This window comes from Rissa tridactyla, chromosome 3 (genome assembly GCF_028500815.1).
Source record: "Rissa tridactyla isolate bRisTri1 chromosome 3, bRisTri1.patW.cur.20221130, whole genome shotgun sequence".
Lineage (NCBI taxonomy): Eukaryota > Metazoa > Chordata > Aves > Charadriiformes > Laridae > Rissa > Rissa tridactyla.
The window spans coordinates 94590875-94613901 of NC_071468.1; the positions used below are offsets into that span (position 1 = coordinate 94590875).

Below are 23027 nucleotides of genomic sequence, written 5' to 3' on the forward strand. Positions count from 1 at the left end.
GAAAGTGTCTATCTAGTATGTTGCTACAGTTGTGGATTAGGAAATATCAATAGTTGAAAAGTTATATTAGTTCTGTTGAACACAAAAGTTAGCCTTTGAAAATGTCATTCCAAAGTAATCAGCTGGAGCTGATAATGTAGTGATTAGCTGCATACGTATCTTAGCTTTTCTAAGTGGTGTGAGGGATACTGGTGGATGAATGGATGGATGAGATGATGAAAACATTACATATTCTATGGATGTTACTAGGATGGAGAAATTTCTACCCCAATACTGTATTCCTCTTTGGAAAGATGTTTAGATTAAATGCACAGAGAGCTATAGGTATTAATGTAATAGTATTACAACACCCAGTATACCGTGCTACAGTAAACTGTGCCCTCGAGTTAGACACAGAGTCATTCCTTTAAGAATGAGGAGGGTTCCTGCTGCCTCTTGAAGTAAAAATTAGAAATGGCAGCCTAAAACCAAGGAGAGAGATGTGCTATTAAGGTCACCTTGGCAAGAAGTTGGACTTTTCCCCCTTCTCTGTTGATGCTCTGGCTGGCCTTTGGCTGGAATTAAAGAAGTCAGGAAAAGCAGCAGAGGAAATCTGGAATTTTATCCCCCTTTCTCTCCAGCCCATATTTTGCAGAGACTTGCAAGTATAGTTTTCAGCAAGGTATACAAATGAGGAACGCTGATTACCGAAAGGTCTTCAGGCATCTGGTAGGGGAGAGTGTCTAGCACGGACTTCTGCTTCATCTGTGTTTAAGCACGTACATCATTAGGCACTAGTGTGAAGCTGCGTTAAGTACAGGAAACCATCAAAGATGAAAGGACAAAACAGAGTTGTGATTTTTACAATTCACCACTTAGCGTGCAAAATATTTGTTTACTCCTTTAGCATGTTTCTGGGAAGATTCAGTCACATTTAGTGTATTTTATGAAAAAAAATATGAAATCTTTGCGTAAGGTAGGCCTTAAAATGGGAATACGATGCACATTTTTTGACAAAAAGAATAATGAAGCACTGGAACAAATTATAAGGGAAGGAAGAAGGTAAGCATCACATTACATTTTTAAACCAAGTTTGGATGTCGAAAAATACACTTTAATTCAGATGGAACTGTGGGTTTGACAAGGACCCACTAGACTGAATTGCATGGCCTGTGCTATGCTATGAAGCCAAAAATGACAATAGTAGGAGTCCAACCTGATATTATAAAAATGTAGATTTAGGAAGACCATATTCTCTGAAATTTTGATAAATCACATAATCTGATGAACTAGTAATTTTAAAATGTCTGTTTATATTGCACAAGTTTCTGTTTTAGCCTGTGTTTATCTTCAAATCAAGTAAATAAATCTATGTTCAGGGATAACTTGCTTGAGTATAATCAGTTTAAACAACTCTCTTAGTTATTTAGTATGTCCAAGGCACGATTTCTAATTTATTTCCAGGCATTGTTAAAGTATATTACTTCCAGTGGTATAATTTTTAAAGGACGTAAATTATGTGTTTCCTATTCTTCTTTTTTTTTTGCAGTATTCTGTGAGTGCTCTATTTATCTTGCAGAATAGGTCAACTTCTTATAGGTGCACTGTAATACACGTCATTTTAAAAGAGATTCTTTATTGCTTGTTGTTGCTATGATTGCCTAGGAGAGTAATAGAGTTCCATTAGAAACTATGGCTTGCCTTTGAGCCTTTACAAAGATTTATTCCAGGATTTCTGGAATGTTTTATGGGGGGCAAATTTTTATACAGGTTTACAGCTGCATTTTATCTTTTTTTAGATAAAAACCAAAATAGCACTTTTTTATCTAAAAGTAATTCAAATAATCTACTGTAAACCCTAAGCAATAAAAGATATATCATCATTTCAAAACTGAAAAGGAACTTATTTCCTAAGTCACATTTTTGTTATAGAAAGGTAAGGGCATTCATTTCTTACTGTTCAAAGATTAACTGCTGTGAGATGATATAAATTGCCTTAGTTTCTGTGATTTCAGAGGCGTTACCCTGATTTTTTCTTAATAGATATTAAACACTTTGCTAGAAGTGGTCCTTGGTCACTACTTAATTGATATTTAATGCTGCTAACTAGTTCAGGGCAGCTACATGACTAAGAGGAAGCTGCTTATCAATATTTGCTGAACAGAACTTAATTTACACAGCTGAACAGATTGTGTCCGTGTATTGCAAAAAGTCACGTCTCAGGTTTTTTTCACCCTGTGAAATCTCATGTTCAGCAGGCTGAACCCTTGCTATGGAAAGTCAAATAAGACCAGAATTTGCTGTACTGTTCTAAGGTTCTTAAAAAAGATGCAAGGAAAGTTAGAGCTCTAAAAACCCATTACAGAGATGTGGGAAAATGGATAAAACCTGTTTAAAATAGCTCTAGAATGAGATGTGTTTAAATATGTGTAGCTTATTCTTGGTCACTTGGCAATTGTACAAACAGTCGATAGCAGTCTTCCCTTAGAAAAAACAGATATCATTGATGAAAAGTTGCAGAAAACCTTCACCTGCAAATTGCTTAGCTGAGTTGTGCTTCCCCTGAAGGGATGTCCTCCCTTGAATCACCCCCAAGGCAGCAATAGCCCAGGGGGTCACAGGGAGCCAGTACTCCCAGGAGGCACCTACAAACATGATCTGAGGGTCACGGTTTTCCTGAAAGCCTACGGTACTGCTAAATGCTTCCCTGTGACTGATGCTACGCTGAAAAATACTACCCTAGATATTTAGGTTTCATTTACATCTTACTTAAGCTTCACCTCTCTCATCCAAAGCACTAATAAGACAACTGAATTGCATAGCTGATACTGAGATGTGCAAAGCTAGGTGCATTTGCAGGCATTTCCATAGAATTTAAGAGGACAAAACAGTGAACAGGCAGACACAGCTAATCCAATTATATCTGTGCTGAATAAGAAATTAAGATGAAACGGAAAACAGATGATAGAAATCGTGATCTTGATCTTAAATACCTATGGGTCTGAAAAGTTTACATTTTAATAACTTTTATTTATGATTACCCCTGATTTATCTGAGGTTAATTTCTGAGAATTTTGTGCCTGTACTTCATCCTTAGGAACACTTTGTACTGATATCAATAGAGCATCTACATGAGACGTCTTCCAAATAGTGTCATCCTTTAAATCAGCTTAACATAATCAACATGACCATTGTGAAATACTGGCGAGGGAAAAGGCATCTTGACAGCAAGGCTAGGACATATTTGCCCTTCTCTCACCTCTCCTAAATCAATGGGAGGCCAGTCACACCTTTTACTACCTTGCCAGCTAAAGAGTTTTATTTTTCATTTTAAAAAAAGTCAGATGGGATTCATCTCAATTTTTGCTTTATATAGCCACAAAACAATAACAAAAGCTCTAAGAAAAAGTTTACAGAGCAACCACAGTTTATTTTTCAAAAAATAATGCTGCCTAACTAAGGAACCGTGAACTAAGAAATGTCAAATTAAAGCTGCATGTTCAAAATATTTTAACTCCTTTTACATTCACATTATGGTACAGTGTTTTGTAAATAATGCTAGGTATTTTTTCTGCATAGGATGCCTGCATCATTTATTCAGATGTTTTTTGTATGTCTTAAACTCCTGAGAGTACCAGGCCTTACCTAATGCTCACCGCTCAAATCCCGTCTGGAACAAAACAAAGTGACTGTTTGGCCATTCAAGAGCCCTGGAAGAAAACATGAGACACTAAAGGGATTTCCTGACTCAGTGAATCAAGTTCCCACTGCAGCGAGCAATCATGTCTTCTAATCTCATTAAGAAATTTATCTCCATTTTAATATTGCTTATTTTCAAAGTTGAAAAACTGGGTCCAAACTTAAAAAATGTGTAGTAGTATTGTCTTAAGACACAGATATTGGCACTTGGACAGTCATGCATCAAAGTCTAACGCAACCCAGTAATTAGCATTTTATTGTCTCAAATCTTTCTCACCTTAGTACGGAAACCAAAAACCAGACAGACAGCCAGACACACACACACACACAAAAGAAAATAAAAAGGCAATGATTACCTACATAAAAATCCCGGATTGTGCTGATGCAGATATTGACTGCTGGTGGTATGTCCTAAAAGTCATTATTTCAGTGTTTATGGATTTTGTACCATGTTAAAAGTTGAAAGCACAGCTCAAGACTATTGATTTCAGTTACAGTTGTTACTGATCAGCCTTTTTGTGTAACTTGTACCCAGATACTTCATTTCAGGCATCCAATTTCCTACTCCCGCCCCATGCAGAATGCTCCCTAATGTAGCTATTTTGTTTTAAATAACTTGTCGGCACTATGTAAGAATTGTGATGCAAAAGCAGGCTCATTCAGTGGCATCTCTCTGCCTTTTCCACAAAGCCATCCTTTCTTTTTTTACTACCTTTTGCCTCATTTACTTCCAAACTTACAGTTTCTGCAGTATGGGAACTATTTGCATGGCCTTCCTCATCAGTCTTGTGAATGAGAGAAGTGTTCTAAGGAAAAAAGTGTGGAATCACACAATTTCAGATTATATACAGATTACATTTGTACAGGCAATCTTAATTATGGGATTTCCAGCTACTGAATTGATGACTTTTCAATTTTAATATTATTTAATATAATTTTAATTTAAAATTAAACTGAAAAAGTAGAAATTCTGTCACTTAAAACAATTTCTATTTTAATTTAAATCAGAAAAAGATTATAAACTGCTTTAGAGACAGTTATGGATCTCTTTCCCCTCTGCAAGTGAGCTTTGGAGGTGAATAAGGTAGAGACTCAGGACTTAGAATCTAGTTGTGCAGTATGAAGCAAACTATCATATAATTTGATCCCATTTTTAGGGCTTTTTATGAATCCTCACCTTCAGATTCCAGATACCCTCTTATTTTTATTATTGTATTGCTGCCTTGTAGTATTACATTGTAGGATACACTCAATTGTCTATTATTGAGGACTGGGAAAGGTTTTAAAATGAGAACTGGATAAAGGAGGTAGAGGCTTGACTCACAGATAGTGGTGTCAGGTAACAGGTGAAAGAAAGGAGGGTACAGGCTCTTTTGTGCTCCAGTCTCAGCACTCTGGAAACTGTGATGACAGCAAAGTAAACAGAGCAGTAGAGATGTGATAGCGAGGATTTCAGGAGTGGCAGCGCTGAAGCGGTGAAGGTGAAAGCAAAAAAAAAAAAAAAAGTCTTGCAGAGATCTTAAAGGACTTCAGTCTCAAAGCATTTATTAGGTCTAGCAGTATGCAACTAAGTCAATTTAAAGATGGTGGCGGGAGAGGAAAGCATGTCAGAGTGACATTCCACCTTCTGCATCAGTTATGGGTTGGGACCAAACAGAGCAATGAGATATCCCAGAGGGAGCACAGAAGGCAGCCAGGCAACACTGAGATATTATGTTGTGGAAGGGATGGTGGTGAACTACTTTAGCTCAACAGAATAAAAAGAAAGACTCAGAGAAGCAAAGAAATAAGAAGTGAAAGCCCCCGGACACTCGCTTCTATTTTCAGCTTCTCAGAAAAATGAACTCAGTCTTTTCAATACCAGGACTCTGTTGTAACAAGAAAAAAACCCCAAAACTTTCTTTTCCCCCTAACTCCTCAGCCATCTATAATGAAAAGAAAGGAGTAGGAGCCTCTGAGTGTTATCATCAAACTGAGAAATCTCTGGAGAAACCACTCATTAGAGGTTCATAAGCCAAACTGATACTATTTGTGATGGGAAGGGAAAAACAACCCAAGACTTTAAAACCTAGGTACAATAAGTATGCACAATTTAATATGCTTCTGGTACTTAAAATTCCACGTGATGCGCTATATATCAACGAATATACCTCTGAAGCTGTATGTTTGCGCTATTCAGTAACTTTCAGCAGAGAATATGTTTTTTAATCTGTATAGCACATCAAGTGAGTTCCAGTTGCAGCTTCTGAGAAGAGGTTTGCCTTAATCCTGTGTCGTTTTCCTGTGCCAAATACAAATGTTCAAAGAAGATGTGAAATTTCACAGATGTATATTACCCGGCTGGGGCGTGGGGAAGCGCAGGGTGAAGCTCCTCCCACACAGAAGAACTGTGCTCTCTGATACACCCATAACTATTATCGCTAAATACCTCCCGTTCAAAACACGCCGCTAGCCCGACCGGTGTTCCTCCTATTGCACCCTCGGCCAGTGTGACACACACCCCCACCCCCCTCCCTTGACCCGAATTAACGTGATTTTTGTCTCCTTCGCCAGTTCGAGATCCAGTGGATGGTGATTCACTGCGACCCCCTGCGACCCCAGCGCGAAGGCTGCGGCGAGCTGCCGGCCCGGGTGAGCGCCCTGCCCGACACTGCCCTGCCCTGCCCTGCCCTGCCGCCACCGAGTCCCAGGAGCCCCCAGGACCCTCATTTTTACTCCCCCTTTCTGCCCCGAGACGCCCGTTTTCCTCACACCTGCCTGGCATTCGGTGCCTTTAGAAATCCAACCCCCCAGCACAGCAGCAGTCTCATTTTAACCCTTCCGTGACTTACTTTCTCCCCCTCTCCACACCTTCCCTTCCCTTCCCATCCTTCTCGCTGCTTGGGTGGGAGACGTCGGAAAGCTCTGCTTTGCAGGCGGGAGGGATTTTGGCAGCCGCCGTCCCCTCACCGGGGAGCCTGAGGGCGGGAAACCCGTGGCGGGGGCTGGAGTGTGGGGGAAGGTGAGGGTCGGTGGCCAAAGCAACAGCAGCAGGGCAAAGGGTTAAGGCGCTGCCTGCTGGCATTCAGTCCTCCCCTTCCCAGCCTTCAGCCTTCCTCCAATCCCCGCGACCCTCCCCCGAGGCGTTCGCCCGCCGCCGTGAGGGGCTGTAGGAGCCGACATCACCTTTCGGTCGCCCGCCTGCCCGCCCCAGTAGCCGCAGGCCGGTCCCTCCATCGCCATGGCCCGGGCTCTCCGGGGCCTCCTGCCGCCAGGGCTTTTCCTGCAGGTTGTTTGCCTCTGCCTGGCACAAGTAAGTTTATTCTGACTTTGACTCTGTTTTTCTCCCCCTGCAGATAAGCCAGACGGTAATCGAGGTAAGTGTGAGGGAAGGGACGATGCTCCGTGCTCAGGGAAAGGGTGTGGGTGAAGAGGGACTGCACGCCACTCTCTGCCATGCCCTGCCACCGACCCGCTGCAGGGTTTTTGACCCTTTTCTCCCCCTCAGTAGCTGTAGCTGACCCTGACGTGCTGCTGGCAAAGGTGAGCTGACCGCAGGGCGGTGGGTGCCATGTGTGTGTGCGCCTACATGGATAGGACAAGCAGAAACGGCCTCAAGTTGTGCCAGGGGAGGTTTAGATTGGGTATTAGGAAAAATTTCTTCACTGAAAGGGTTATCAAACATTGGCACAGGCTCTCTAGGGAAGTGGTGGAATCATCATCTCTGGAGGTATTTAAAAAATGGGTAGACATGGTGCTTGGGGACACGGTTTAGTGGTGGTTTTGGCAGTGTTAGGTTAACGGTTGGACTTAATGATCTTAAAGGTCCCTTCCAACCGAGACAATTCTATGATTCTACGGTGCTACCTGGTGGGCATCGGGCAGGCACTTGGTGACATGGCGGGGCTTGAGTTCCATCCACAACTAATGCTGGGTGGATTATTGCTGGGAAGACTGGTGTGGGGAGGAAAGGTGTCCAGAGCAGCAGCGCAGTGGGGAGCAAGGGGCCAAGCTCAGGGTCCCAGCCGGCCCCGGGCCGGCCTCCTGCTCACAGAGCACCGTTGTGGGGCCACAGCCAGAGCTTGCTCCGAGGAGAACAGAGCCCCCCATTATAGGGATGGAGACTTGTAAAAGCCTTTCCCTCAGTTTCCACAGGCGTGTGGCGCCTCCCGCCTCCCCCTCGGGAGCCCGGGGCTTTGAGAAAGCGCCTCTGTAGATGCTAATGTAATCCTGAGGAAACAGGGGAAACTGCCGAGCTCGGCAGTGAAGCAGGGAAAAGGTTGTTTCAGATTTTCTTCTTAGGAAGACTGTCTCCTTTGTGTTGGCTGAATGAGTAATTAGAGTAGCTTAGTGAATTTCAGTGTTTGATTCGCAAAGATCACTCAAAATTTCTGCCACCCTGTCATTGCCATTCGTCGTTCAGATCCTGCTGGGTCAGGGAGTTGAGCCCCCCCCGCCTTGCCCTGGCCCTGCCAGCATCGAGGGGCACAGGAGGGCAGGTGGGCCTGGGGATGGGGGGTTTAACACCTCACCCGCCTTCTGCCCACGGGGGGAGCATTGCTGGTTGTGGCAGCAACAGCTAAGATGGGATACAGGTCCCGAGGGTCCTGACAAGCGTGGAGTGAGGACACAACTCCTCACCACAGCTGCGACCCCCTGACTAACCCATAAAAGCTGCTTCTCATTGTGCTGGTCCCCCCCAACTGGCTCGCACAGGTTTGCTGGGATCTAATTGCTCCTTTTTTTTTTCTTCTTTGTCAGAGAGGTCTCCCTGGTCCGCCAGGCCCCCCGGGTCCACCAGGGCCACCAGGAGTTCCTGGTATTGATGGTATCGATGTAAGTGTTTCCCATGCCCTCCCTAGGAAATTGAAAATACCTCGAGATGTTCCCACATTGTCCTTGCTGTCAGCATTTGACCCTGAGGAGTTTAAATTTGGCTGCAGATCCACATGGGAATTGATGGGTTTTGTACTCTGTAGCAGGCTGGGGTGGGGGGAGAAGGTAGCCTTTCAGATTATCTCTGATATGGAAAATATAGGATTACTTATTTTATCTAATCAGCCTCATATGCTATGATTGTTTGCCTGAAATGGGGTGTAGGGGATTTATAATTCTAATCTCAAAAGAGATTATGTAGTATCACTCATACTAAAGCTTGGTAAGGATTTGTGGCATTATTCCTGAGAGGAGCTACTGTGTATTTTCCCTCAATTCCTATCTGAAGTTTCTGTGGTCATTTCTGTTAGTCTGTTATGTTAATAATTAATATAATGTATTTGTACATGTGTTGTTATATACATATTAATATGTCTAATTAATATGTTAATATTAATTTGCTACAATAAGAAACAGTTTGCGATTATTCCTGGTAATCTGCAAATCATTGTTTTTCACGAGGGACCATAAAAGGTCACTGTAACTCTGACTAATACCTTCTTTTACATATCCTGTTAGGGGGAGAGAGGTCCGAATGGCCCCCCTGGTCCACCGGTAAGTGATTTCAGCTACTTTGCATTCGCCCCTGCGAGAGAAGGGGTTTTGAGTTTTGTTTCTGCTTCCCTCTCTGAAACATGCTTAACCGTCCATTTAAATCCTGAAGGGTCCGGATGGGGATGCAGGCAAACCAGGATCCCCCGGCCTGCCTGGAGAGCCGGGAGCTGATGTGAGTACACTCGATTTTTCTGGAATTTCCTCTTTTTTTTTTTTTTTTTTTTTTTTTTTTTAATGAAAAATACTTGGGTTTAGTCTATTTCTGGAGAAGCACGACCTCCTTTTGAGGTCTCTGGCTTCCTTGCAGCAGCCAGTGAGTGCCAGTGGCACACATGGGGGAGTGGCGCTTTTCTCCAGGCTGGAAGATGCTCTCTTGGAGGAGTGCAGCCAGGCTGCGGATGGCCGGGGTGGCAGCTGAGGAACAGAGCAACGGCTGTTGGGTGCTGCCACCCTGGCTTCAGAGGGTGGAAGCAGCCCCAGCTCAGCACCCTGCAGTGCAGGAAGGGCAAGAGGGGGGACCCAAGCCCAGGCCTGGGCAGGAGGGCCCACAGTGGCTGAGGGCAATGGGGAGGGGGGTGGCTGGCAGGGCATGTTTCCTGACTGAAGGGGGTCTGTGGAGGGGTTGTGTTTAGTAATTTTAGGTCTCATTCCCTAAAACAGAGAAAATAGGAAGGAACAAAAAGACAGATCAGCCCTGTGTCACACTGATGTTACACCAAAGTGTTATTAAAAACACAGTTATTACTGTGCCCGGCTCTGGAGCCCTCAGCATAGAAAAGACATGGACCTGTTTTAGTGGGTCCAGAGGAGGGCCACAAAGGTGTTCAGAGGGGTGGAACGCCTCTCCTATGAGGACAGGCTGAGAGCTGGGGTTCTTCAGCTTGGAGAAGAGAAGGCTTTGGGGAGACCTTATAGCAGCCTTCCAGTACCTAATGGGGACCTACAGGAGAGATGGGGACAAACTTAGCAGGGTCTGTTGCGATAGGACAAGGGGTAATGGCTTTAAACTAAAAGAGGGAAGATTTAGACTAGATAAAAAGAAGAAATTTTTTACAATGAGGGTGGTGAAACACTGGCCCAGAGAGGTGGTAGATGCCCCATCCCCGGAAACAGCCAAGGTCAGGTTGGATGGGGCTGTGAGTAACCTGATCTAGTTGAAGATGTCACTGTTCATTGCAGGGAAGGTTGGACTCTAGTCCTTGACCTCTAAAGGTTTCTTCCAACCCCAACTATTCTATGATTTTAAAAACACCCCAACAACCTCCCAGACTTCAGCCACTGCAGAGCCTGTACTTGCTGATGTATCTTCCTTCCTCTGTGGGAATTAATACAGAAGAATAAAGTTTCAACATCACCTGGTGTTGATGGCCTGTTAGGTTGTATCTCTTGAATAAATTACTGTCAATAAAAACACCTTCATACATTTTTGGAAAAATTCATATTTCTCTTGAGAGCAGTGTTTGAAGGTATTTCTTGCTACGCAGCAAGATCGTTACATTAGTACTTAGATCTCATGCCAGGAGGTAAGCAAGCTTATGTTTAATTTACGTAAGTGTTAGAATCCTTTTGTAGTTTAAAGCATCAAAAATAAAGATTATATTCAACAAACCCATATATTAGAGAATATTGCAAATTATATAAATGAAAAAGCCTAATATTTATTGAAGATTGCAGTGCTGTTAGAGGTTAATTTTTAATTTGCTTTTGAAAAGAGATTTAGTGGACACGAAGCTGAAACAGTCTTTAGTTAAACTGTTCAAATTTCAAATCTGTAAGAGGAAACGGTGTTGCCATGAGTGGCATCTCGTACCACTTCGTTTTTTCGTGAAAACAATGCAGGACCACAACCCATTTGTACATGTGAAAACCCCATAAGCAGATCTTTAAAAACCATTGCCTCTTATAATTTTCGCTTAAGGCATGTTTTCCGTACCAGAATTCACGGTAACACAAACAGGTGAAACAGAACATTTTAAACTCAGCTCAGCTTTTGATATTTCTTCACACTTGCATATTCCCTCAGTGGATGAGTGACACCGTAATACTAGAATACTGCATTCTGAAATGGTGAACCTTTTTTATTTTCACTTGAAGACAAAACATGGGACCTTATTGTCCTCCCACTGTGCGCTCAGCTTTTAATTGGGATTTTAGATTTATAACACCTTCTTCCATGTTTAATTGGTGAGACAGTTCTGACTTTTTAAATCTCGTTTTTCTTTCACAGGCAATTTCAATGTCATGTTTAATAGACTGAGTAAAGATACTGTACAGTAATTGCCTGTAATGATCGTGTAAGCTTTTGAAAGCAAATTATCAGAGACAAGATCCCTTTGGTGAACACTGAATTGCTGGAAGTGGACTGAAAAAGAAAAGTGACAAATGTAAAAGCAAGGTGTTTCTTATGGATATCTGGAAATTTCCAAGCCAAATAAACTGGTTAAAATTTTGGAAGCAAAGGAAAACAAAAAATCTCCAAATGAATTCATAGTTATAATATAATGATTGCTTTTTAATTTTAGCCAGATAAGCAAGTGTGGTTCAAAGACTAACCTCAAATCCAGCCTGGCAGCTTTGTTGAATTTTTTTTGTTTGTTTTTGTCAATGAATAATTTATTTGACATGGAAAATACTGACAGTTCTTGTTTTTAACCTGAGTCATGAACTAAATTCATCAGTCTCCCATTGAGAGGAAATAAGGTCATGTGAGATCACGTGTTTAGTTTAATTGTGATTTTACTAAATAATTTTTGAAAGGCATATCACAAGCACTGGTGTTTGTCATCAGAAGCTAGTACTTTGGACTTGTGTAGTTCTATCTGTACATGTAAATAGGTGTTTGAGTTGTAATTCTTCTGCAGTAGCTTATGTCATTTAATAGCTTCGTTATTCTATGTTTCAGAATGTTTTATTTTGTGGTTAAGAAGACAACATAACCTTTGCATTAACATTGTATACATTGCTTCCAAAGGGATTCACAGGACCTGATGGCTCACGTGGAGCCACAGGACCAAAAGGGCAGAAGGTAGGAACAAAATTATGCATGAAATTATTATTTTTTTTTTAAAGCAGGATTAATGATATGCTGCAGCCTTTCTTACAGTATTAAAACATCTATAGCATACAGACCCATTGGGCCTTTTTCACATGGTACAAAGCCAATTCCACTCCCCCAGCCAGCAGTAAGGAACGGTGGCGTTACATTGGTGACATTAAGGTTGAGCATCTTCAGTCATCTTGTTGTACCATAATTATCTCATAGTAATACGCAGTGGGAACCAGAACAGTGAAACCTGACTTCATCGGCAATCAGACAAATGAAATATACTTCAGAAGTGAGAATAACCAGCAAGTTTCAATTATTTTTTTGGGGGGGAAAGAAGGCTTGAGGCTGTATCTTTTTAATATTGAGAAAGACTTTCCTTTCTATCAAGTCTCACTGAAACTAGCATAGCATTAATGAAGTGAATAATACTTGCAGAATATGTCCACTAAATGATACCTTCCAAAAGGTGAGAGCATCATCCTGTATGTTGTTTACAAAACTTTACCCTAATGCCTCTTGAAACACTCACTTTTTATCTTTTAAAGGGTGAGCCAGGACTGCCAGGTGCTCATGGACTTCCAGTAAGTAATACATTTAGTATATGAAGTGGCTTTTTAGACCTTCAGTACCACTGTGAAGGATCCTTACCATTAAATGTTGTGAAGAAAAGCCAGAAACTATTTCTGAGGTTTCAAAGAACTCATAAGATATTAAAGTAGTACATTAAGGAACCTTTTTGTCTTTATATCAAAGCGTGCAGATATTACTGAAAGCATATGTTTGGCTTGTAGGCTGTAGAAAGGAAAGGAGCATGTGTGATGTAGTCACAAGTTTTGGATGCATATCATTATTTTCCATCTCTTTGTGAAAATGCTGTAGAGACAGGAAAGTCCATGTTTTATTTGCATAAATTATTCCTGTTATTCCTGTGACAGTTATTCCTGTTTCAGCTCCTTGCCGTGTGTCTAGATAGGATAACTGAAGTGTAAATGCTGGATGGGACTTCCTGTGCTGTTCCATATGAAAACAAAAAAATATGAGGAAAGGATATGCAAAGATTACTGTTCCGGTTGGCATGCAGCTGGATTTAACATCCATCTTTGGGGGCTGAAAACAATTGTGAATTTTAGGAATTTTTCAGGGTTGAAGAAGTGAATGATGGTTGGAATGTAGAAACTTAGATTATATAGGAATCCAGGAAAAGCCTCAAGGAAAATAAGTAATTCAGCAGGATGGCTGGCATGATAGGGCTGCACATAATGAAAATTTAATTGCAAATTAGATTATTTTTGGAGAAATTAATGGAATCAAATAAAAGAGGCATTGTATTCTGATATAACACTCCCTGAGGTGAAATTCTGTATCTTTGACTGTATCTTTGTATTTTTGACCCTGTCCCATTAACTTTCATTAAATTTATATTAAACTATAATTTTGATGTTTGTCCAGAGAGGAAATTATAACATTACTCTTGAAGATGTTACATTATAGGCATGTTCAAACTTAAGATGAATCATTCTATGTAGGTATTTGCACTTAATTTTCATGGGTGCTGTTTCTTACCTAACAATCTGGAAAATAGGTAATAATTTTCTAATGGCTGGTCAATCTGTAGACTCAGTATATGAGCTAAATTTAGTCACAGAAAATAGCAGAACTGAGAGAGCTTCTAGGCAGATGGACAGCCCTGTGTTTTTCTGCCAGGGGGCTGAGTGAGTTTGTTTGTTTGTTTATTTTAAATTTTTGCTGTCAAGTAGATGGGAATATAATTTCTGGGCCATATGCATTTTAAAATGTGTAGCTGAAATCAAGAGACAGCTTAACTCCTGTCAGATATGTTACCTGGATGATATGGAAAAATGTGTATATGAAATGAACTACTATGGCAGAGGAATAAAATGGGGAATTAAAGCTGAATTACTGAAATACTAGGTTAAAATACTGTAGTATTTTAGCCTGTCAACTGAAATAAAAGCTGACCCGAGGAAAATATGCATGATTTTACCTCACCATTAACAGACTAATGTGAGAATGAATAATTTAAGAGCCTTCAGAAAAAGTGGGTATATAAAATATACATAAAGAGGGTTAATCTCAATTTAGAAGTGGAGATATTACTATGGGAAAGCTGCAAACTGGACCAATTTGTCAAAGTAGAATGCTGATTCCACTCAGAGCAGCACTTAACTGGTTCAGGTCTTTTGTGACCATATTTTGATACTGTAAAAGCAATAAATCTGATGAGATTTGAACCATTGTTCAAAGTTTAGTGATTTTTTTTTTGTTTGTTTGTTTGCTCTGAGATTTTCAGTCTTAAGGTGATAATGCTTCAATGAACCTCAGTAAGAATTGCCTTTGGAGTTGTTCTGCCTTTGTATTTAAAGGTGAATCTGCAGGAATATTTATAATGAGGAAATGAGAATTCTTAGTTATTTAAAGGTAAAGAAAAGATGGATATACTTAGTCACCTCCTGTCATTACCTTTGTAATTATTAAGGTTCAGGTTAATCCTTAGACCTCACATTTTAGGAAGAAGCCTAGTGTTTGATTTTGTAGCTCCATGGTTGTTAACCCATACATGCTGAATCCATGTGGAAAGATTAATGCTCAAAATAAATTTCTTGGCAAAATTCCATTTATACAGGCTTTCCTTTTGATGAATGGCTTTAAGCTGCTGAAGAAATAGAGCAGTTAATGAAAGTTTCTCAAAATGGCCAACACCGGTCATCTCACCTTTAGTGAGATTAAATTCAGAGTTTAAACCTAATAAAAAAAAAAAAAAAGGAAAAAAGAGTAGAAGTGGTAGAGCTGGAGTGTGATGGTTCTAATTCTCAGGTTCAGAGGCTTTTTGAGAAGCTCTTACTTCAAGTGTGACATAAGGGGGCTGTTTAACCTTTGCAGGTCTCTGGTTTGATCCATGAGACCTTGTTTATTAGAAACATAGTGAGCACACTTATGAGTCTGCATAATAGGTACATGATTATTTGAGTATTTAGGTGTAATTATGCACTGCTTTGAATTCACGCAGTGGCCTTTTGCAAGTGGAGTAGTCTCTGGATGGTTATCCAAAGACTTAATTCTCACAAAACCACTTGCTTAAGTTGTTAAAATGCTCGGTGAAAACAGAAAGTCAGAAGTCTTGGCTACAACATTATTTAGTTGTAAATTATTATCACTGTTTTTCAAGCTCATCCAGTGGAATTTATTGGCTGAGTTAGGAATTCAGGGTAACTGAAAGAAAGAATATTAAGTATCTGAAGTTTTATATACAGCATTTGCTTTTCTGCTTCTGTCACCCTTTGTTCCCCAGAATGTATCCTGGCAATCTTCAGTTATCTTCTCTACTCCCCCTTTCCTCTATTTTTTTCCTGCTTCATCATTTAGTTTTAATTTGTTCTCTTTGTCTTGTCTCTTTTGTGGATAGTCTCTCAAATGACAGATTTACAAAATTAATTTGGGTAATTTACCACCAAATATTGGTGATATCTCTGATCTGGCCCTGGTAAATGCACCTGCGGCTGCTACATTCAGTATGTGCTTTGCACCCTTCACTCTGTTCTCTTTCAGTTTCGTTCCCTCTAAGTTTTCTATTAGTTGATATTGCTAGTGTTTTACAGATCTGGCACATGGGTAGGATTGTGTCTATTTAGTGATAGAGAAATTAATATTTTAAGGTCTGCTAAAGCACAGCTTCCGGCACAGGGTGCATATACAAATACTGGTATGTGACTCTTCGTGGTGGATGGAGGCAGGTCTGTGTTGATCATGTGAAGGTACTTACCAGATCTACAGGGTGAGTGTCCCTGAACCAGTTGATTACATTGCCCATGCACTCCTTGTGCTCCATGGAGCAGATAAGCACCTCCAAAGCAGGCAGCAGGCATCTGGGGATGTAAGGCCATAGTCCCAGGCTGCCTGGTAGAAGCTTCCTCTTTAGGACACAAGCAGAGGCAGGAACACGGGCAGCTGGTTGGGATCATTAACTGCTCTGCGTAGGTTCTTCCTGGCTGATTGCCCTGGAGCTCTCAACTCCACAACTTGGTCTACTTGCAGGGAGTTCGTGGCCAGGAGGATGGAGTAGCTGGGTAAGGGGGAGGCATGGGTTGCTGGGGGACAGCCCCTGCTTCTGGGAGTCCTACTTAGGAGGGTGAGGAATGGGCAATGGAACGGGCAAAGTTGGGGACTGGCTTCTCCTAGGCCTGTGTGTGGGCTGGACACAGTAACTGTAGCTGCTTCTTTTGGTATCATATCACTGACTTTCCTGGCCACTTAGAGGTGGACTGGGAAGGGGATACTCCAGTGGGAACATGCAAGTTTCTTTCTTTCAGAGGCAGATGATATTTTAATATCATATATGCGATGCAGTGAAAGTTTGATTTGTATAGTCAAATATAGACATTTATAATACAATGAATTGCAGCAAAGAAGTGTTAAGTAATAGCAGAGAAATTATGTAGGTTATGCAAGATGAAAGTTTACTTTCTACTGCATATTAAATGGTTAAAATGGAATGACTCTGATAAATGCTTGACATTTTCCCTGTGTTATACCAAGTTTTTTAAAGACAACCTTGCAGATGCGGTCCTGGTATGGTATTCTGTGGCTTTTAAGCTCCACTCGGCCCAGGCACTTTATTACATCAAATCTCCTGAAGATTTGAGTATGTTTGTGATTTTATATGCCAGCGTTATACACATCATTGACGCTGTTCTCCATAAAATTATCCATTTGCTTTAGTAATGCAAGACTGAGGGGGATCTGTTTTCTTAGAGGGAGTGTATTGTCCAAATAGGCAGAAGCAAATTTGTATCTTGGACACTTCTCATTAAAATGATTCAGAGCAATACCGATGGAAAATGTAAACAGAAGCAGTTTCGTGCTCTTTCTGATTACCAAAAAGTGCTAGTTTAACGGACATAGACCTCAGGGAAGCGCTAGCAAAAAAAACCCCAACTTTTAAAAAAACCCTCTTTTATTATCAATTTAAATGCACTGTTAGAAAGAAATTATTATAGCATAGATGTGTTTGTCATGGTACTTGATAATTAGCTAAACCCAAAGACTTCAATGTCTTCATTCTTTTGTGGAAGTATATGTATTTATAAATATGTGTAAATAAATGCTACTGCAAGGCAACTTAATCAATAGTTTAATTTTTCTCCTGATATTGATTATCTAGTAATACAACTGATATTTGACATTAGTGAAACAAGTTTTCAAAATGATTTTGCAGAATCAAACATCATTTTTTTTGGTACCTTTTAATCCTAAATACTCTGTTCTTGGCAAACAGCTTGACTAGGTGTGGAACCCTCCCCACATTTCTGACCTTTTTCATATTTCACAGGGCAAGGGACTTCTTGGACCACCTGTAAGTATAATTTTTACAATTCATAAATATACAGTTTAATGTATCCGTTTAAATATTCAATAAAGCTGTTATACTGTAATAAAAAGTAATTCAGTGAAAAAAGAGACTGTTTTAATCCTGACATTTTACGTCTATTATGTATGCTTTCTTCAGCTGCTACTGGGGTTGCTTAGGTCTATGCTATGTAGGGCAAAAATACTGGTTTCTGAAGGCATAGTTTTTTGTTAGAGAGAATTACATGTTCTCACTCCTTGAATGCTTGTTATAGAGGTATTGTATGGTCTAAATACTATTTAACTTGGTTGTTACAGGGTCCAGCTGGTGCAGCAGGACTTCCTGGGGAAGTAGGTCGTGCTGGTCCACCTGTAAGTACTACCATGTTTGCTGAAAATGTAGATTTATTCAATTGCTAGAAGGTACTTATAGGAAAAAAATGAATAATCACTGTGCCGTCTAAACACTATTTGGATTACAACAGCACTTGAAAATTCACTTTTTCCAGTAATCACCGGTAGAGGAAAGATTGTGTTTGAAGCTCGTCAGAAATAAGGAACAATATCACTAAGTCAGGGCCACCCATTAGGTTAGAACTAAATGTTTCATATAGTGTCCCAAACTCTTCTTCTCCTCTTATTCAAGGAAAGCTAAAATCAAACCTGCCAGAAATACAGGAAATGTAAAACTTAACATTACATGCAGAACTTTAGCTTTACTCCTGTCTTCTCACATGTACATTATGGTACATGACCACATACTATTTATGTTTGCCGTTTGCATATCAGTGAACAAGGCAATTCAGTATTTCTTCTTAGTCTCATTTTAGGTGTGACTCCATCTACTGACCTTAATGCTAAACTGTGCACTCAGTTTCAGCACACCATCATATTTTGACTTCATGCTTTACCACTGGCATGCAAATTGAAACCAATTGTTAATTTTTTACTTGAAATCTGAAATAGCATTAAAATTTTCTTTAATGAAGCCTCCTTTTTAATGCGCACCTCACCCCGTGTGTTGCACTCAGTCATATTAATGAATATAAAAAAGAATATTAAAAACTGCCAATTTATTTCAGAGGAAGATCCATCTAGCTCACTGTCTTGTCTGTAGCAATGGCAATAATGGATACCTAGGGAAGTGTACAGGCTATTTGTAAAATGGCATTTTTCTGTCACACTGTGCCACGTTCTGGCAGTTGGCAGTTCAGAGACTGCCTGAATCAGAAACTGCATCTGTGCTGCCTTTTTCAAAAGCTACATAGAAGCTTATCCTCCATTAACGCAATCAGTCCCTTTTTGGATACATATATATCATGGGCCTCCACGACACACTGTGATCATGAGTCCTACAATGTAATTATACCCTGTACGGAAAACAAATATTCCTTTTTAGTGTTTTTAAACCTATGGCTCTATAGCTCATGCATTGTGAGAATTAGTGAATAATTTTTCTGTATTCATCTTGTTAATTTCATTTTTGATTTAATAACATATCAAACATAATATTGAAATGACAATATTAAGTTAAAGGCTGTCCCTGTCAGAATATTAGATTTATTTTACTTAAAAGCATTCAAAAAATAATTCGCAGAGGTCCTGTGTTGTCTTTACTTCTGAAAGCACTGGGCATCAAAACTTCACAAACAGGAGAAGATTCTGACTCTGTAAATTCATCTTGGGCTCTGAAAAAGGGGATTTTTTCCTCTCTGTGCTTTGGGCATTTTTGCCAGTTATTATGATTCTTCTAATTGAGAACTTTAACAGTTATAAGACAGAGGAGTGCATAGAGGATCCTGTAGTCAGATGTTTCAGCTTTCTAAAGCATCTGAAAATTATTTGGTTTTTTGTGACTCCTATTCAACAACATCGTTCCCATTCTACTAAAAAATCGGTTTTCCCATTCTACTATGGGAGCCATGTTGTGGGCTTAGGTTTTAATTAGCTACCTAGCCTGTCCTTCTGTAGCTACTTCATTTCTCACTGTTGTTGGGTGATATCATATGTAACTGCTGTTTTTCGTTATTACTATGAATCAACGAAATTACTTTACCTTTTTTTAGGGAGATCCAGGAAAAAGAGGGCCACCAGGGCCACCAGGACCACCAGGTCCTCGGGTAAGTGATTGCCTTTAATATGGGCTAATGTCTGAATTATGTATTGTTGCTGCTTGAACAAAACTCTCAAGTCTTACAGCTGAGTCCTTCAACTGAATACCGACTGCTGGATGTCAGCAGGCTATATTAATTCATAATGTCTAAAGGTTTGCATTCAAAGCCTGAGATACAACTCATTTAATCATATCGACATTTGATCTTTCATGTAGAAAGCAAGTTTCTAGTCTTTATGGTTATAAAAGCTAGTTTGAAATGCAAACTGTGTAACTTCTGTCATGACATCTTCCCATTTCTGCAAATGGTCTGAAACTGTAACTTTTACAGGTGTTTAAAACTTCCCTGTGCATTTTAGTATTACTGTAACTATAGTCTCTGTTGGGCCTCACTGGTAGTATTTCATCAGAGGTATGCCTTTCTCTAGGAGGACAAAAATTTAATATTTGGCTCATGAGACAGAAATGCGTGCTCCCAGCTGGGTTAAGTTCTAATGTCTGTCTTGCAACCAGGCCTGCTACTTGCAAGGGGTAGAAGAGAGCTTTACACCAGTGCTTTGCCTCTCCTGGGGAACGGTTATCTTATTTGAGGCTCTTGGGAGGAGGGATGCGCGTTATGCCTTTGTCTTGTGGCTATTTTACCTACCCAGAGAGAGAAAATGGTGGGCTTGGCAGACACATCAGAGGGTGGGTGCTGTGAAATGCAAACTGCTGGGAAACGTGTGTCATACTAACCTCTTTTTAAAAGCTGTACTGTTCCTTTGCTGGACAGACCCTAAATCCATATGCTTTATTTATGCCATGTTTCTTGTTTTCATGAAAGTTGCCAGAAAATTGGCAGAGGCATTGTAAAAGATGGGAACGGTAAAGTAGAGAAGAGTATTTAGGAAACAAGTAAAAACGAATTCTCAATAATGTCGTATGCTGCTTCTATTCCTTGCCAGTTTTGTCCTTTTTAGATTTCTGAAGTGCCACAATCCCACTCCAGTTGATGACATTATGGACCCAAACATACTCTCAGTGTTTTTTAAATCCTTCTGTATAAAAGGAGACCAGCTCATTCCTTAAACTCCCCTTTGTTGCTCTCTGAAACAGCGTGCTCCCTCCCGCTGGGCTTTAAAGAATCCAGCTGCTGCTGTGAAATCGTATTTTTCCCTGTTGTGCCTCATAAGCCTCCCATTAACTTCCATCAAGTATTTGATTTAATATGAGGAATGGTCTTCCCCCCACTGAGTCCATGTCATTGTACACTGATCTCTAGTTTATTGCAATTCCATTAACTGCCAGACATCTTGCTCCTCTACCAATACTTGTGTGGTGGGAAGATTATTTTCTCAGTAAAGATCTAAACCGAGATCTACTACCTTTTGCTGAATGGTAGTAAATTGGAAAAGTAAAAAATTATCCTTATCACAGAAATTGTCTTGGGTTTTGTTGGAAATTCATGAGGTTTGGATATATTTGCTCTGTATTTAATAGAAAACATGTTTTAGGTAGCATAAAAACCAAAAGAAATACTTTGTTTTTCAGAAAAGTTGATCTAAGTTAGAGGACAGGATTTTGTAGGCACCCGCAATCCTACAATAAGATCCTACAGTTCAGGTGCTTTTCACGTCAGAGATTCTTTGGTTGATTATACTTCTGATTCCCTCTTTAGATAGTAGTATTTTCTGTTTTGTTTAATGAATATAGTGTCTAATGAGTCAGGTCTGGTTGTTTCTCTTTTACTGACTTTGATTAATTTCATTTAATTTAGGGAACAATTGGCCTGCAAGATGGTGACCCGTTGGTAAGATAGTTGTCCATGTTTTGGTTTTTTTTTTAAATAATCTCAGATAACTTTATTCAACCTATGTGGTCCTAATTATGTGGATGCTTCTCCAGTGTCCCAATGCTTGTCCACCTGGCCGCCCAGGACATGCTGGCTTAATGGGAATGAAGGTAAGAGAATCTGTTTGTTTGAGCATTCCTTACAGAGGCACCTTAATAATCTTTATTTATTTATTTATTTTGGTTTTTACATTTATTTTAGGGACAGAAAGGTTCAAAAGGAGAGTCTGGTGAACCAGGAAAACAAGGTTATAAGGTAAAAAAAGAAAAAAAATTAAGAGGAAAACCTGCTCTTGTTTTTAGCAAGCTAATAGTAGTTTAGCCTCTTCTTCAAAAGCAGTGTTATATTTCGTGAGAACTATTAATTGTTTTACCAGAATGCATAAAGATATACTACATATCATAATGCTCCAGATTAACCAAAGGCATAGCTCTATTCTTCATTCAACTGTACTCTGTATTTATTACGATGAAGAAGTCATACTTCTCTTGCTTTTTATTGTGATATCATTCAATTTAATTAATATGGAACCTATGACCAAAACTGAAGTAAAATTTATTAATTGGAAAACTTCCAAACAGTTAAACGCAGAAGAAATCTGTGTATTTGCCAAGTAAATTGTTCTGTGGCACAGATGACTAGTAACAGGAAGATTGAGAGGGGGAAAAATGTGTTTGTGAGGGAAAGGACACTGTAGATGTTCATAGGCAAATAAAGATTATAACTGCAATAAAGAGGCAAAGTCTGATTCAGCTTGAAGACTGAAATGTGAACTCTTTTAAGGTGTTTCATTTGAATTAATCTTGTTTAATAATGAAATAAGAAAAGTTGGGAAGAAATGCACTGCCTTGATCCATGCTTCAATGCTGGAGGAGAAAAAGCAGAGAAGTGTTTGGTTTTGTTTGTTTCTTTTTGTTTTTGTTTTTTTTTAAAAAAAAGGCTTTCTATTCCCAAGCATATGGAAAACAAATTTAATTTATCAGAAACAGTTCACCTATTTCTTCCTGGTTATTAAACAGTTGTCTTCTGCTCCAAATTCTCTTTTTGCAAATTAAACTGGCAGTAAGTACTGTTGTTCCATTACAGTGCACTGTGACTGTATGAGAGAGGTTATCATCGAATCATATAGGGGTTTCTTAGGATAAGGCATTTTACCATTTTAGTTTTCAAAAATTCTGAAGCGCAATGAGATATTGTGATGCAAAGCTACTAACATATCCAGTCTGTTCACATATATGAATATACTTTCATTACACTTTTAGTGTAAAAGAAGAACAAAAGCTAAAGAGATTAACATCAGGGAAAAAAACAACATCAAAGGAAGGACGGATTAAGAGTAAAATACCATTATTCTTTTTTATACTGGGGTTGCTTTGAAATTACCCTTTTGACTAATAGTTGAATGGAAAGTGAACCTAAATGGGTATCTGTCTATGTTCTGAGGAAGTAGTATGACTTCATTTGGGTTTCCTTCAAGAAGGACATGGTGATAGAAAACAGCACGCAGTAAATGTCCCTTCTATGAT

At 39.8% G+C, this 23027-nt stretch overlaps 1 protein-coding gene across 2 annotated transcripts in view; it reads left to right on the plus strand.

Moving 5' to 3' along the window:
- Window positions 1-23027, plus strand: part of COL9A1 (collagen type IX alpha 1 chain) — a 74935-nt gene that overhangs the window by 12184 nt on the left and 39724 nt on the right. Inside the window, exons 6-18 of one of the 2 annotated variants that reach the window (XM_054195798.1) lie at window positions 6232-6315; window positions 7014-7034; window positions 8419-8493; window positions 9112-9147; window positions 9257-9319; window positions 12119-12172; window positions 12739-12774; window positions 17541-17564; window positions 17876-17929; window positions 19624-19677; window positions 21427-21459; window positions 21555-21611; window positions 21703-21756. In XM_054195798.1, coding sequence (XP_054051773.1) covers window positions 6232-6315; window positions 7014-7034; window positions 8419-8493; window positions 9112-9147; window positions 9257-9319; window positions 12119-12172; window positions 12739-12774; window positions 17541-17564; window positions 17876-17929; window positions 19624-19677; window positions 21427-21459; window positions 21555-21611; window positions 21703-21756 — 645 coding nt within the window. The remainder of the gene's footprint in view (window positions 1-6231; window positions 6316-7013; window positions 7035-8418; window positions 8494-9111; window positions 9148-9256; window positions 9320-12118; window positions 12173-12738; window positions 12775-17540; window positions 17565-17875; window positions 17930-19623; window positions 19678-21426; window positions 21460-21554; window positions 21612-21702; window positions 21757-23027) is intronic. The other variant, XM_054195799.1, reaches the window with a different exon arrangement.